This window comes from Bubalus bubalis, chromosome 8, assembly GCF_019923935.1.
Source record: "Bubalus bubalis isolate 160015118507 breed Murrah chromosome 8, NDDB_SH_1, whole genome shotgun sequence".
NCBI classification, from domain to species: domain Eukaryota; kingdom Metazoa; phylum Chordata; class Mammalia; order Artiodactyla; family Bovidae; genus Bubalus; species Bubalus bubalis.
Genome location: NC_059164.1, coordinates 66209842 through 66225247, shown reverse-complemented (window position 1 = coordinate 66225247; position 15406 = coordinate 66209842). Strand labels below are relative to the sequence as shown.

General features: G+C 44.6%; 1 protein-coding gene and 1 long non-coding RNA gene across 14 annotated transcripts; one reads left to right on the top strand and one right to left on the bottom strand.

Annotated features, from left to right (window-relative positions):
* Positions 1-2946: 2946 nt before the first annotated feature.
* LOC112586503 lies at positions 2947-11649 on the bottom strand. 10 transcript variants are annotated; one of them, XR_006552830.2, is made up of 6 exons: positions 10479-11649; positions 9709-10351; positions 8896-9117; positions 6687-6774; positions 4448-4533; positions 2947-3423 (listed from the first exon to the last, which is right to left on the bottom strand). It is a non-coding gene; the product is annotated as an uncharacterized LOC112586503 (long non-coding RNA). The 10 variants fall into 10 exon arrangements; XR_006552832.2 differs by having other exon boundaries at positions 10194-10351; XR_006552826.2 differs by having other exon boundaries at positions 8896-10351.
* Positions 11650-11661: 12 nt separating this feature from the next.
* Positions 11662-14981, top strand: PRR15 (proline rich 15). 4 transcript variants are annotated; one of them, XM_006055667.4, is made up of 2 exons: positions 11662-12152; positions 13861-14981. In XM_006055667.4, the coding sequence occupies exon 2, from the start codon at positions 13999-14001 to the stop codon at positions 14377-14379; it is 381 nt and encodes a 126-aa protein (XP_006055729.1). In that variant the 5' UTR covers positions 11662-12152; positions 13861-13998; the 3' UTR covers positions 14380-14981. The 4 variants fall into 4 exon arrangements, with proteins under 4 accessions (XP_006055729.1, XP_006055728.1, XP_044802638.1 ...); XM_006055666.4 differs by having other exon boundaries at positions 11662-12160; XM_044946703.2 differs by lacking the exon at positions 11662-12152 and adding an exon at positions 12743-12852.
* Positions 14982-15406: the final 425 nt, after the last annotated feature.

The following is a 15406-nucleotide window of genomic DNA, read 5'->3' as shown; positions in this document are numbered from 1 at the left end:
GACCTCCCCAACCCAGGGATCGAACCTGTGTCTTTCACACCTCCTGAATTGGCAGGCGAATTCTTTACCACTGAGCCACCTGGGAAGCCCCCAGTTGCCTGTTACACAAGTCAATTACAGGTTACAACCCCCTTGTTTCAATCCTGGCCCTTAACACTTTCTGATAGTGTAATTGAGGGGAAGTTACTCTACTTCTTAAACCTCAGTTTCCTTGTCATTATCATGAACTTGTATTGTTACTGATTCCATGGAGCAACTGTGAGGCTTAAGATAATCTGCATACAGCCCTCAGTATAGTATTGGGGGCACAGAGTAGGACAAATGTTTGCCTAAAAACTCAACAGCTGGAGGAGACTTTTATGAGAAGGCTTACACCATTAGTATCCTTCACAGCTGTGAGACATCATCACTCACTGTTGCCTAGAAAATTAGAGAGTTACATAAATTTTAGCAGTTTACTGCCCAATGAGTTTTTAAAACCAAGCCACAACCTGCCTGTGCTGTGATATGGTGGAAAGGTTCATGGGAGCCCTACAATAGCACTGCATTTATTTTTTTTCATTTATTTATTTTAATTGGAGGCTAATTACTTTACAGTTTTGTAGTGGTTTTTGCCATACATTGACAAGAATCAGCCATGGGTGTACATGTGTTCCCCATCCTGAACCCCCCTCTCACCTCCCTCCCCATCCCATCCCTCAGGGTCATCCCAGTGCACCAGCCCTGAGCACCCTGTCTCATGCGTCAAACCTGGACTGGAGATCTATTTCACATATGATAATGTACATGTTTCAATGCTATTCTCTCAAATCATCCCACCTTTGCCTTCTCCCACAGAGTCCAAAAGTCTGTTCTTTACATCTATTTCTCTTTTGCTGTCTCACAAATAGGGTCATCATTACCATCTTTCTAAATTCCATATATACACGTTAATATAGTGTATTGGTGTTTTTCTTTCTGACTTACTTCACTCTGTATAATAGGCTCCAGTTTCATCCACCTCATTAGAACTGATTCAAATGCATTCTTTTTAATGGCTGAGTAATATTCCATTGTGTATATGTACCACAGCTTTCTTATCCATTCGTCTGCTGATGGACATCTAGGTTTCTTCCATGTCCTGGCTATTGTAAACCGTGCTGCAATGAACATTGGGATACACGTGTCTCTTTCAATTCTGGTTTTCTCGGTATGTATGCCCAGCAGTGAGATTGCTGGGTCATATGGCAATTCTATTTCCAGTTTTTTAAGGAATCTCCACACTGTTCCCTATAGTGGCTGTACTAGTTTGCATTCCCACCAACAGTATAAGAGGGTTCCCTTTTCTCCGCACCCTCTCCAGCATTTATTGTTTGTAGACTTTTGGATCGCACCCATTCTGACTGGCGTGAGATGGTACCTCATTGTGGTTTTGATTTGCATTTCTCTGATAATGAATGATGTTGAGCATCTTTTCATGGAGCACTGGATTTAGAGCCACAAGACCCGGCTCAGTCGCAGATCAAGGCTTCCAACATTTCTGAGCCTCCGTTTTCTCCCCTTTGAAACTTAAAAATTAGTGCCTGTTTGTCTCTCTGACCCAGCAACCTCATGGGTCATCACTGAGGCCGGATGGCGTGGGAACAGGTGTGGAGGTGCTGTGATACACCATCACGCCTACAGGCCCAGCTTCAGCACCTGTGCTCCCCACAGGGCGCTCTCCCTGGAGCCCCACCAGCCGCACTGAGACTTCGGGTCTCTGCTTGCTTGGTTTCTCATTTGCAGGCACAGTTGACCACGCCCTTCTTCTCAAACCCCCTCTCTCTGGGCTGCTGTGACCCCACCTCACCCCCAACAGCCCAGAGACAGGTCAGTCCCTACAGAAGCAGGAGGAGGTGTCCAGGAGGGATATTTTTAGGAAAAACAAAATGGAACATATATATGTATTGATATGACAGCGCTTGTAGGAAAGTGTACCAAGAAACCATTGGAAGGTGCAGAAAATATTAGAAATAGGACCCAAAACAAGCAGATTGAAAGGACTGAGGTGGAGGGAGAGTGGACAAGGAGAGGTCATTATTAACTTTAGAAAAAGACAAAAAGTTGGAAAGCAAATATAATGATCTGTGTATTATAATGCTTAGCCTGAACAATATCTACAAAGGCACAATAATATCAAAATGGAATAGTCAATTAAACAAAAGCTGTAATATGACCCTACTGGGATCTGTGAGAAGGGAAGCAGAAGGCATGATGCTATAAGAGAACAAAATCCTCAAATGTCATAATAGGAAATTAATAGAGGTCAAATATGGATTAAGCAAAAGAGAGAATAATACACATATTATTTGGAAATACAGAGATGTGCATGTGCCACGAATAAAAAGCCAAAATTGTTGAAAGTGGTTGGGGAAGAGAACTAAGAGAAGAAATAAGGTAAGAAATCCATGTGGGGACTTCCCCGGTGGTCCAGTGGTTGAGACTTTGTTTTCTAAGGCATGGGGTGCAGGTCTGATCCCTGGTCAAGGAACTAAGATCCCACATGCCTCACAGCCAAAAAAAAAAACATAAAACAGAAGCAATATTGTAACAAATTCAATAAAGACTTTGAAAAATGGTCCACATCAAAAAAGAAAAAGAAACCCCTGTTAGTTACTATAATCACTTTAATAACATTTGACTTTTGAACTTGGTGTGCAATATATTCAGTTCAGTTCAGTTCAGTCACTCAGTCGTGTCTGACTCTTTGCAACCCCATGAACCACAGCATGCCAGGCCTCCCTGTCCCATCACCAACTCCCGGAGTCCACCCAAGCCCATGTCCATCGAGTCAGTGATGCCATCCAACCATCTCATCCTCCGTCGTCCCCTTCTCCTCCTGCCCTCAATCTTTCCCAGCACCAGGGTCTTTTCCAATGAGTCAGCTCTTCACATCAGGTGGCCAAAGTATTGGAGTTTCAGCCTCCACATCAGTCCTTCCAAAGAACACCCAGGACTGATCTCCTTTAGGATGGACTGGTTGGATTTCCTTGCAGTCCAAGGGACTCTCAAGAGTCTTCTCCAGTATTACTTTAATAAAATAAAAACTAATTTCTGGAAACAATAGTGCTATGTCTGCATAGCAGAGCCATGATCCTCCTGTTGTTTCCCTCTTCTGGGTCTGATTCAGTGGTGTGGGTTGTATACTAAGATTCCAGGAACTAATGGGGCAGCACACATTAAACATATTCCTTGGCTTGTGCCTCAGTCACAGTTCAGTAGGGGCTTTACTGCTAAGGATTCTGCCTTGTGATTTGCTAATCCTTTTCTGGTAACATTGCTTTCAAGCTTAACGGAGCACACTTCCTCCTTTCACAACAGGTAACACACTTGCAGAGCTGAAAGGATGAACAGCATTCTTACAGAAAACTTCTGCTTGGTTTGATTTAATCATTAGGTATCTTTCTGAAAAAAAAGTTTCAGAGCAAATTGTTGCCTATGAAATACTCTCCAGTAAGTTTTAACATGATATTCTTCGGGGGAGTGGGGTGGAAACAACGGGCCCCAACCAACAATAATGACAGTGAATTTTAAGACTCTCTACTCATTATTTTCCAAAAGCACTTGGAAGTGATTGACTTCTAGAGTCTGTTCACAGTGCTTTCCTACACAGCCAATGAAAGAAGTTAGTCAAGGAGAAACTAACATTTCCTGAGTGCCTATTACATGTGCTGGGGACTTAATAAATGTATTGTCTCAGGCAAAGGAGAAGATGGGATGAATTGAGAGAGTACCATTGACATATGTAACTACCAGGTGTAAAAAAGATCACTAGTGGGAAGCTGCAATACAACCCAGGGAGCCCTGTGACATTCTGTGACGACCTAGAGCAGTGGGATGGGGCAGGGAAGCTCATGAGGGAAGAGATATGTACATACTTACGGCTGATTCGTGTTGCTGTACGGCAGAAACCAACACAACTTTGTAAAGCAATCATCCTCCAATTAAGAATCAATTAAAAATTTTTTTTAATATATTGTCTTCTTCAATCTTGGCAACCATCCAGAGAAGTAGGTACTATTATCCCCACTTTACATTTAAGGAAACCAGAGCCTAAAGATATTAAGTAATTTCCCCAAAGCCACACAGCTCGTAATTCAAACCAACCATCAAGTCTTTACACAAGAAATGTATATAATTACAATTCCCAGTGTTAGTTTAAGCTTTGAGTGCTCTGTGACTCCATAGGGCTTTAATATGCAAGCAACCACATATGATTTAGCATTGTTCTAAGTGGGAAACTTAGAAGATGATGATGTAATTCGAATGTTTTCAGTATGACTACCTCTTTTGATATAATAGCCTTGATACCAACAAACACTTATTGATGGAATGATTAACTAAATGGCAATATGAGATTCAAATAGAAATATAAGAAGAACACTGTATTAAGGAAAGAGTAATTGAAACTGAGTCAAAATAATTGTACCTCTTATGCTCTTGTGACCTTGAACAAACTGCTTCAACTTTCTAAGATAAAACTGTAGAACTTATAATCTCTCTCTCAGGGTTGCTCTGCCATTAAAAAAAAAAAGTGGGAAGAACAGTAACCACTTTTGGATAAACACATAGCAAAGTGAAAGCCCAGAGTAAGCATTTAAAATCTGAAGCGGTTTCCCCCACTATGTAACTTAAATTACATCAAATAGGTGAACCTGAATGTTCTGAAGAGTGAACAGTGTGAGATTTAGCTGTGTTGGCACTGAGCAGAAAGCTGAGTCCCAAAACTTTGATGCACCTTTTCTAACAGCCTGTGACAGAAAAGCAGCGATTTCTTATGGACTTCTGACTCAGACAGTAAAGAACTTGCTTACAGTGTAGGAGACCTGGGTTTGATCCCTGGGTCAGGAAGATCCCCTGGAGACAGGAATGGCTACTGACTCCAGTATTCTTGCCTGGAGAATCCTATGGACAGAAGAACCTGGTGGGCTGCAGTCTATGGGATCACAAAGAATCAGACACGACTGAGCAACTAGAACTTTCACTTTCAAGTTTGACACTGGCTTTGAAGCAGGTGAGGAAACCAAGATTCCCTCCCTGCATCATGTTACCCTCCCATCAGATATCCACCTCATGCCTGTACGCATGTGACCTAATGAGCTGACGCATCAACAAAGCACAAAAGAGAAAATAAAATCTAAATAAAATAAAATGGAGCATAACCAAATCGACTCTTTGAAAAGGGAAATGAACAACCACAGATAGCAAATCACCTTTTACAGGATCTAGTTTACCCTGGCCCTGACCTGGATCCAGGTGACCAGACAGAGAACATTCACACGACTTTTATTTACATCAGTGATTTTCTGATAAACACTAAAGTGGCATTATCTTTGTTTCCTGAGAGAGTCAGGATGTGCTGTGGAACCGTGTTCTGAAATGTCATGTCCTCTAAATCATTCATTTATTCCCCAAGTACAATATTTAATAAAATATCAGCTGCCATCCTCTGGTATTACACTGTTCTGCCCAATCCACACCTTACCCCCTACCTCATCTCCTTCAATGTGTATTGCAACATGATAGTACTCTTCCAGTTTTAAGGAAAACACAAAAATGTATCAGGTAATTTGGCATACCTACTGTTTTCACTCCTCAGAATTAAAGAAAATCAGGCTTTTCCTTTTTTTATATAACTTTTTAAAATTAATTAATTTGGTTTCATTGGGTCTTAGTTGCGGCAGACACGGACTTTGGTGCATCAGGCAGGACATTTCACTGCGGCACAGACCCTAGCTGTGGCATACTGGCTCACTTGCTTCACGGCATGTAGGATCTTAGTTCCCAAACCAGGGAGCAAACCCATGTCCCTGCGTGGCAAGATGGATTCTTTACTACTGGACCACCAGGGAAGTCCTCAAATCAGGCTATTCTTAAGAATAACAACCAATTAAAACTTTATTTCACTGCCACTTTTAAAACACTTCTTTTTACAAGTCAGTCATATTATAACCAAGAAAGCATTCCTATTTATGCATTGGATGGTCACACATTCAACAATATTAAAAATTATTATTGTCAGGCAGATGCCAAGTCCTAAAGACTCATAGTAACCTGTTCTAGTAGTCCCCAGATGGCGCTAGTAGCAAAGAACCCACCTGCTAATATGGGAGATGTAAGAGACATGAGTCCCATCCCTGGGTTGGAACGATCCCCTGGAGGAGGGCACAGCAATCCACTCCAGTAATCCTTGCCTGGAGAATCCCTTGGACAAGGGAGCCTGATGGGTTCCAGTCCATGGGGTCACAAGGACACAAATGAAGCAACTTAGCACACACGCATGCCAAGTGCTCACGGAGAGGCATAGCACAGTGCTAAGTCAGTCTCTGGATGCTGAAGCCAGTTTTCCTGGGGTCAGATGCTGACTCTAGTACTTACTGGCTGCGTGGCCTTGGACAAGTGACTTAAGTTCTTAGTGTCTCAGTTACCTCATCTATAATAATAATAGTGCCTGTTTCATAAAGGCTTTTAGGAAGATTAAATAACTTAGTATTTATAGAGCAATTAGAACTATACCTAGCACCTAGAAAGTGTTCTGTAAATGATCACTAAACACACTGGAACTCATTTTCTAGTGAGGGAGTCAGACAATAAATAAATATCAAAATTACAGTCGAGTCATGGGGACAAACACCAAGCAAACAATTTACGATAAAATGAAAACACACCCAGTCCTGTCAGTAGCATGCCAGGTTATTTGGCTGAATTCTCCTGTTGGAAACAATTGGGCACCAAACCAATTGTTTTGGTTTCCTCCTGAAGGAAAAGGGACAGAATTTTAAGTGAGTGTAGGGCTCATCCAAAAAAGAGCAATTAATAGAACATCCTTCCCTTGATAAGCATTGGCCCGCAAAGGGTTTGGGCAATCCAGAAGTAAACTATGCTCATCCCCCCTCAACAGATCTTCATGGAAAGTTAAGCTAATTTGGAGCAGAAAAGATCTGGGGAGGGTAGGGAGGCTTGTCCCAGATGTGACTATAGGCTAACAGTCTCTTTTTCTGGCTATCCCAAAACATGACTTATACTAAGCCATGAACTTTAGTATACAGTGGCCCCTAAGATTTTGAAAAGAATTTCTAGAAAAAGTGACTTTTGATTAGGTCTTAAATTTTCCTACAAATAATTTTTTAAGGAAAATGAGGGGCATACAATAATATCCAAGAATACTAAGGAACCAGATTCAGAAAAGAGGAGGCTTGGAGAGTTGGGAAGAGTCAGCTGGTGATGGCTGAATTTCAGAGAGAGGGTGAATTGTACAGACTAGCCTTACTTAGGTCAAGTGTGAAACTGACATGATTATAATATTCTGGGACTATAATTTTTATACTTCTAGATATGCATTCATGTTAACCTGACGGCACAGGATGAGATGCTATGAACAGTGGGTTCCACCATCAGGCATGGGTGCAATGTCCTCTCTTTAAAAGTTTACACACTAAATCCAACAAAACTGATGTGAATACACAGAAACAAGAAAAGAAATATTAAATTACCAGTACATGGATAACTATAAAGGAAAAGGCCATGGGAGCAGTGAATCCAATTTTCAAAGAATGGAAAAGTCCATAAAAGAAAGGGATGGTGGAAGGGGGAAGGGAGGGAAAGGAAGGGAAGGGAAGAGAGAAGGTGAATGGAGAAAATGTGAAAATAGGGGGCAAAAAGAGTAAAAGGACTAACACCCAAACATCGACCATGGTCATTCCTGGGTGAAGAGAATGTAAATGATCCATATTTTCTTCATTCTGATTAGCTGTGTGTCTTATGTTTTCTCATCACATGTTTTCCTTGCCCTAGTTGCCACCATAAATGCTTTAAAGAGACAGCAATTTCTCAGCCTCTGATGCAATGCCAGATTTACTAAAATTGCAAATGCCAGGTTTAAATTCTAAAGTTTCTCTTTTAACTTCTAGTAAGCAAACCTTGCTCTCTAGAAATTTATTTTCTGTTGTCTTTTAGTGTAATCATTTATTGCACTTTAAGGCCACCTGAGAAATAAACAATATAATTTTTTTAAAAAAAAGAAACTGTCTTTTCTCAAACCATCAACATATTTCTGAAAAATTAAAAATGACAAGAAAAAAATATTATGAAGAAATGTAAGTACTGCCCAATCTAAGCATATTTCAATTGAAGGTCACAACTACTCACTGGGTAGATAAATCAACTTTTAAATGTATCTACACTGTATTCATGACTTACCAATGTAGAGGTTTAGGACCACCCCTGCCATGTTCTCTTTATCGAAACAAACAGCAGGATTCCTAGATCAATACTTACATAATAAAACCATATTTGTTTAACATTAACTCTCTTTTCTTGTTATTTTTGCATGGGATTGGTTATGAAAATTTTTATAAATTTAAACAATTCTAGATTCAAAAATGGAGGAAAATAAGTTTTAATGGTTTTGATTTAAAACTCTGTCTTTAAAAGTCAAACTACCATGATATCTCAGATAGTCTGGTTCACCTCATCTTTTGGATTTACCCAGCATTTTGGATTTACCCAGGTTTGTACACATACCTTTATCTTCTCATTTCCTTAAGTCCAAGCCTTTTCAATGAAAGTGCCTTCTTTTGCAGATGCATCCCCCACCTCTAAAAACCTCCCCATTACTTAAACATTTCACTAAATCATTCTTCCAGGAAGAACTGTTCAGACTGATCAGGAAAAAATGTGACAACACTACCTGTTTGCCTTTTGAAAAATATCTCTTTTTTTTCTATAATCTACTAGATTATATCAAGGAGGAATGTTTTGGGCTGCAAGGAACAGAAAACTGTGGTTGTAAAGTGTGGTTAAATCATAGGAATCCATATTATCTCACTGAATTAGTAGTCAGGAGATAGATCATTCCAGCGCTCGTCAGGGGCTCACCTGTATCACAGAAAATACTTGTTCTATTTGTCCCACTCCCACGTCGTCCCTTAGTATGCCGGGCTTTATTCCCATGTCTGCTGCCTCACTGAGAGACGGCAGCTGCACTCTCACGCTGTGCTGCAACTCAAGAATCAAGGATACTCCAAAAGATGTTTTTCTGTCAGAAGGCTCTGTCCTCCATTCAGGAAGGAGCATTTCCAGAAGTCTTCCTTATAGCCCCTGAAGTCAGAACTGAATCATGTGTGTGCTCCTAGTTACAAGAAGTCTGTAAAAGTATCTCTTCTTTAAGCCTCTAATTAAACTCAGGCTCCTCTTTTGTATGAACTGAATGAAAGAGTGTCCTGTTGATTTTACCTCCTAAATCTCTTTGGCATAAATCTCATTTTCCTTAGTGGTAAAAGAATCTGCCTGCCAATGCAGGAGACACAGGAGATGATCCCCTGGAGGAGGAAATGGCAACCCACTCCAGTATTCTTACCTGGAGAATTCAATGGACAGAGGAGCCTGGTGGGCTACAGTCCATGGGGTTGTAAAGAGTGGGACATGACTAGAGGGATTGAGCATGCACACATTCTCCTCACCATCCACACTTCCAGCACTCTCCCACCAGCCATCAAAATATCCCACCTGAAGTACTCCAACAGTTCCTACCTGGTTTTCCCATAGCCCCATCTTGTCCCCTCTTCCATCTACTCTGTACAGCTTCAGTGATATTTTAAATGCAGATCTTACCATGTTACTTTCCCTTTGATGAATTATGTTCAAAAAGCCTACAAGTGACAAGGTCCTGAATGGTCTGCTCACACCCACCTTTCTAGCTTTGTCTCTTGCAGTGCTTCGCTCACTTTGCACTCAGGTCACACTGGCCTCTTCACTCCTTAAAAATCCTAAGCTCCTTCACAGCTCACAGTTTTTGTGTGTGCTCTTCCCTCTGCCTGGAGTGATCACCCATTCTCCATCTCCCTAGTTCCTTCTACGTCATTTCTTCTTAGTTCTCAGGTCTCCATTTTAATGTTTTTACTGCACTCAAGGGTTATGTGCAAAGTGTTATCAAACCAATGAAACATAGAAATATTCCAAAAGTTGTTAAACACAAATGGGAGTGATGTAAGAAGAGACTGAAATTTTTAAATTTCAGCAGCTGGATGTTGATCTATTAAGAAAATGCTGGCCCTCTGTTCAGTCGTGCTAGATGAGGAGCCATTTGGCAGGACTCATTTTCTTTTCCTAAATGTTTTTTTTTTTTTTCCCCTTCACCCATTTGATCAACAAACAACGTAGCAACCCAGCTCTACCACTTTCCAGCAGCGAGGGTTCCTCAGACTGTGCCTTCCTCCTTGGTGCAGTGTCTTCTCTGTAACAGAATGGGACTATGACAACTTGTCCTGTCCTCCTCTCACAGTTGGTGGCTTATCTTTGTTCCATTCTGGTGATGTGATTGTAAGTTTTCTCTCTAAAATTAATTCCAATAAATATATGAAAATACATCACTTTCAAATACATGCTGCTGTGGTTATCATTTTAAAAATCCAAGAATGCTAAACTAAGAAGTTAAAAATATAAAGTATTTGTATTTTTACCTTATTTCATAAATTGAAACCATCTATAAGAATTTCTATTAATTCCAAATTTTAAGTTATGGAATACCTAGGTATCATGTCTTCCACTACTTTCACCCCTTCGGCAAGTCCTCAGAACCAACATGCTGGGATGTCAGTTGCTTCAGTCCTTCAGAAAAGTTACACACTGAGCTTAGGGAGCAGCAAAACAGTTCTTTGAAAAAGAAATGCATCCTGGAAGATGAAGCCGGTTGCACCTCTGCCTTTATTAGTGAAAATTCCCTATGTCAAAGCCCTTCTGTCCAGGTAACAAAAACCACTCATTTGTTCCTAGGAACAAAAGTCTCCTGAAACTTGACCGGCAATGGGCAGGTTCACTTACTTCAATTCCAGCTCTGGGCTGGATTTGTACTCCTCGAGTGCAGTGACGGTCCACGGACTTCCAGACCCGAGAAAAGGTAATTCCCATGCTCACTAAGTCGTGCTAAGAGCCCGACACTGAGGGCCAAGCTCTGGTATAAGGTGCCGATAAAACCCCCGGGAGCCGGAGTCAGATCTCCGGGGTACAAATACAGCTCTACCTGGTACCAGCCGTGTAACCTTGGGCAACCGTTTACCTTTCACAGCTAAGTTCTCCTCGCCTGTCAACTGAGGATAATCATAGTTCTTACCTCCTAGGGTTGCTGGGAGGAGGAGTAAATGAGTTAATCCACAGAAAGCGCTTGGAACAGCGCCTGGCTAGCACATAACGAACTTGTTAATGTTACAGCCTTTCAACCCAGGGCGCCTGCAGCTCTGCAATCTTTTGCCTGGTTATGGAACGGCTCCTGAGAATTACAAAACTTGAGATTCCAGGAGCTGAGTGGCCACAGCCGGGGAACTGGAGAGTAAAAGAAAAAAGAAATTGGGGAAGGGGCAGAGGGAGAACTGCGACGACTTTTGTCCACCAGCGCCCACCTGCAGCCTTGATCGCCCGGCCTCCGTTTTTTCTTCCAGGAGTCCGGCTCCGGAGCGGCGCACACGGAGCCTTTCTCCAATCAGACACCCCAAGGCTGGCGCCACGTATGCGACCTGGTCCAATCTCGTCCCTGGAGGGCGGGAACGTGAACTTTCTACCTGCACCTGTGGCTGCAGTGGCCGCCTCCTGAGTTCTTTTTTTTTTTTTTTTTTTCCCTTCCCGCCGCCCCGGAGTTCTGGTTTCCAGAATCACTTGGAGAATAACCAGCAGGTGGGCAGATGTCTTCTCCCCCGCTGGACCGACGCGGTAGGTCGGTTCAATGCATCATAGTGAGCAGTTAAGTTTCCATCTTCCGGCTGCTCCCGGGCGGTGCTACCAGGGAAAAGGGACGCGTCCGAGAATGAAAGACTACTAGGCGGGAGAGCTTGCCTGACCATTCACCTGGGGCAGTGAGCCTGGCACCCACTCACCGCGGGGCCCTCTAGCTGGATCCAACCACACTTGGAGCTCCGGGATACTGTCGCCGCTGCGCCAGGAAATCGGAGGCGCCAGGGGAGACCAGCCGCAGCAATCGGCTTAGCTGGACTGCAGCGATTTCGGCTGGCACACCTTTCAGAAAGAAGCCCGACCTCTCCAAGACCGCACAGAGGAACGCCGCGCCCCGACTTCCAGATTAACCCAAGCGCACGCGCTCCCGACTTTGCCCGGAAAGAGAGGTGCGGAGCCACGGGGTCCAGGTGAGCAGGTGAGCGATGGGGTGATTCTCCGTCCTCCAAGACAGAGCTTATTCCGGGGTGTCACCCTGGGGACCTCCCCCAAGCTCCCGAGAAGTTGTTAGAAGCAGGCGCTCTGCGTAATTTGCGATCTTTTCCTTGAGCAATACGTGCATAGCCTTTCTGTGCATACAAAGTTGATTGTGGAGAAGACAGCGTAGGATAGAAGGCAGAAAGCAGCATCAGAACAGCCACCACTATCACCATCACCACCATCAGTGAACAACTTGAGGGTGCTTTTCCGATCTATAAAGTGGAGGGAGAATGGATGTTTGCAAACCCATTGCAAACTGTGCCAGAGGGTGTGGGTGCCTTCAGCAGGGAAAGAACTTTTGGCTATTTTTTTCTTCTATTGTTTTCAAGTCGCAGCCCGAGTGTGCCCTCGGGGAGTCTTGGGGAGGAGCCGGTGCCAAGGTCTCCCCGCTCAGCCGAGGCCGCGGCGGCCTCTGGCATAGGCGTTCGGGTTCTCTCTCTCCCAGCGGTTTGGGGAGGAGAATTTCTAACCACAAACACCGCCGAAGTTTCGCTCTCCAGCGCCGGCGAATCCCAGGAGCGTCGCGCGCGTGGGATGGGAAGGAGCCCAGTGGAAACCTGGAAATGAGCCGCGGCGCCAGCGAATCCTACTCATTCGTGGAGTTGGTGCGGTGTAGACCCAACACAGAAAGTGGGCAGAGAAGTCTCTCTTCTGATATTCGCACCTTAAGTGCTAGTAACACTTTTCGCCTTTTCGTTTCGCTGAGTGCTGTTTTAAAAGCTGGGAGGAGGGCAGATTGGAGTTCCGTTGTGCGCCCTCTCCTTTGGAGGAGGGAATTGCGCAAGGAAAAGAACAGAAGCCTTTAATTTGAACTAAAAATCCCGAGTTGAGTTGCGTAGTACACACAGACTCGGTGCATATTTTAATACAGAACTAAGGAAAGAGGTACTTGGGCTCATCTCAACTGCCGACCGGGGGTGGCTTCAAAGAGACGCAAGATTGGTCTTTGGAGAATAAAAGGAAGAGTAGGGCGGCGGTTTTCAAGGGAAGTCTAGACATGCTTCTCTGAAAGTCACAAGGCAGACGTTTTGTCAAAAGCAGAATTTAAAAGAAACAAAACACCACGAGCTTGTCTCTCACTCTTGCTGGTCTGTAAATCCCCAGCCCCCGCCCCCGAAAAATGACATCGAAAAAGGATCCCGGGACGAAAGTCTAGGGAGCAAAAACCTTTGAGGGAAATTTCGGAACTGTCTGCGGTCTACTGTTCGTGCCCACGTACAGCGGGGAAGCGCTTGCGTCCGGGCGCCCTCCTCCCACGTGTCGTTCTGGACCGGGTGGGTCACCTTTGGGCGTCGTTTACAATGGGGCAGACTGACAGGACGGGCCCTTTTCCCTCTGGGGCCTGGTTAATCCAGAAGCCCCGGCACCCACCCCTGGGTGGCCCTCGAGCGCAGACCACTGCCCTATCCTGGAAGCCGGGGAGCGCCAAGACTCTGTCTCCAGACCAGAAGGCGGCGCCGGGGAGGCGGTTCGTCCGCCTGCGCTCTGGGGGGCGCGGCGAGGCGCTCTGAAAGCCCGTGGCTGCGGACCATCGGACCCCAGCCGATCCTGTGCCCGCTGGAGCACTGGAGAGGAAGTGGGACTGGGGCGCACGTGACTTCTACAAGCCCAGTAACCAAGTTTTGTTTTCTTCCCCAGCACAAGCCGCTGGCCTCTGCTCCCAGCCCGCAGCCCGCTCGCGAGAGGCCGGGGCAGGGTCGGGTGGACCCGAGAGCAGCTGCTGCCGCCGAGGCCCTTCCCCGCGCCCCGCGCCCAGCGCCCCTCGGCCGGCCTGCCATGGCCGACGGCAGCGGCACCGGCAGCTCGGGCTCCTGGTGGAATTCGCTAACGAACAGCAGGAAGAAAAACAAGGAGGCCGCCGGGGGTGCGCAGCCGCCAGCCCAGCCTGCCCCCGGGGAACCCGCGCCGCCCGTCCAGGACTGGACGAGCAGTTCCCGGGAGAATCAGCACCCCAGTCTCCTCGGGGGCGCCGGCGAGCCCCACAAGCTAGACAAGTTGGGCGGGGAAAAATCGGGCAACAGCCGCCGAAATTTGAAGATCTCGCGCTCAGGGCGCTTTAAGGAGAAGAGAAAAGTGCGCGCCACTCTGCTCCCCGAGGGAGTCAGGGCCTCGGAGGAAGCGATCTTCCCTGGTGACCCCCACGACGACAAGCAATAGCCCGAGAGCTCCAGGACTCTCTTCCCATCACACCTCCTCAGCCCCCAGTTCTAACCCCGAGAATTCTGACCCTCCCTGTACGTGGAGTCTCATCCCACCAAATTCAGAATATTCGCACCAGGCCTCCAGATTTTATTGTCCTGGAAACTGAAGTGACAGTTGAGTGTTCCGGTAGTTCACGACTCAAGGATGCTTTAAATATTTATTCGTGGTAAGAGAAGATACCACAGAGGAACCTGGTATAATTTTTTTTTTTTTCCGAAAAACTTCCGTGGCTTTTGCATCCCCCATGGAAATGAGAAGGGTACTTCTCTAAGAGACCTTAACTCAACTGAAACTGTGCAGCCTTCCAACAAGGTTGGCATGCTCTGATTCTGGACTTGCTATTGGGAAGCAAATCCCAGTGCTATCTTTAATGAGAAATAAAAGAAATGCACTTTGGGAGTATTTCTTCAGGCTTATACCTTAAGTGAAGGGATGGCAGAGAGCAGGAATCATTCTTAAGTAGAAGCGTTTTAAATAAGGCAAGATTGCTTTTAATGTTGACCTGCTAAACTGTACTGCCTATTTTAGTGAGGACTATTAAAACTGTTGCACTGTAAGACTTAAGGTGACTTTTGTATTTTTTTCCATTGCAAGACTGAAACCCATCATACTTAAAAGCAGGCATGCAAAGCCCAAAGTGACAGAGTTAATCATTTGCCACATAACCTGACAGCTCCTCTCAAAAAACTGCAGAGAGGAGAACACGTCTAGAAACTACCAACACCCAAATTGGAATCAGTTAGCTGAAGATTCCTATTTATCAACCAGATTGGAGGAAAAGAGGGAGAGGTGTCAACTCATTATTCCTAAATTTTCTTTTTTACTTCAGTGTATCTTCATAAGGTAGAATAAGTCACCATGCTAATAACAGCTCTTTTAAGTATGTTATTAACCTGACTCACAATTATCTAAAAATACTTATTCAAACAGGTGGACTGAACTCTAAGTTTTTGCAGAGCCAGCTTTTTTCCCCACTGACTTT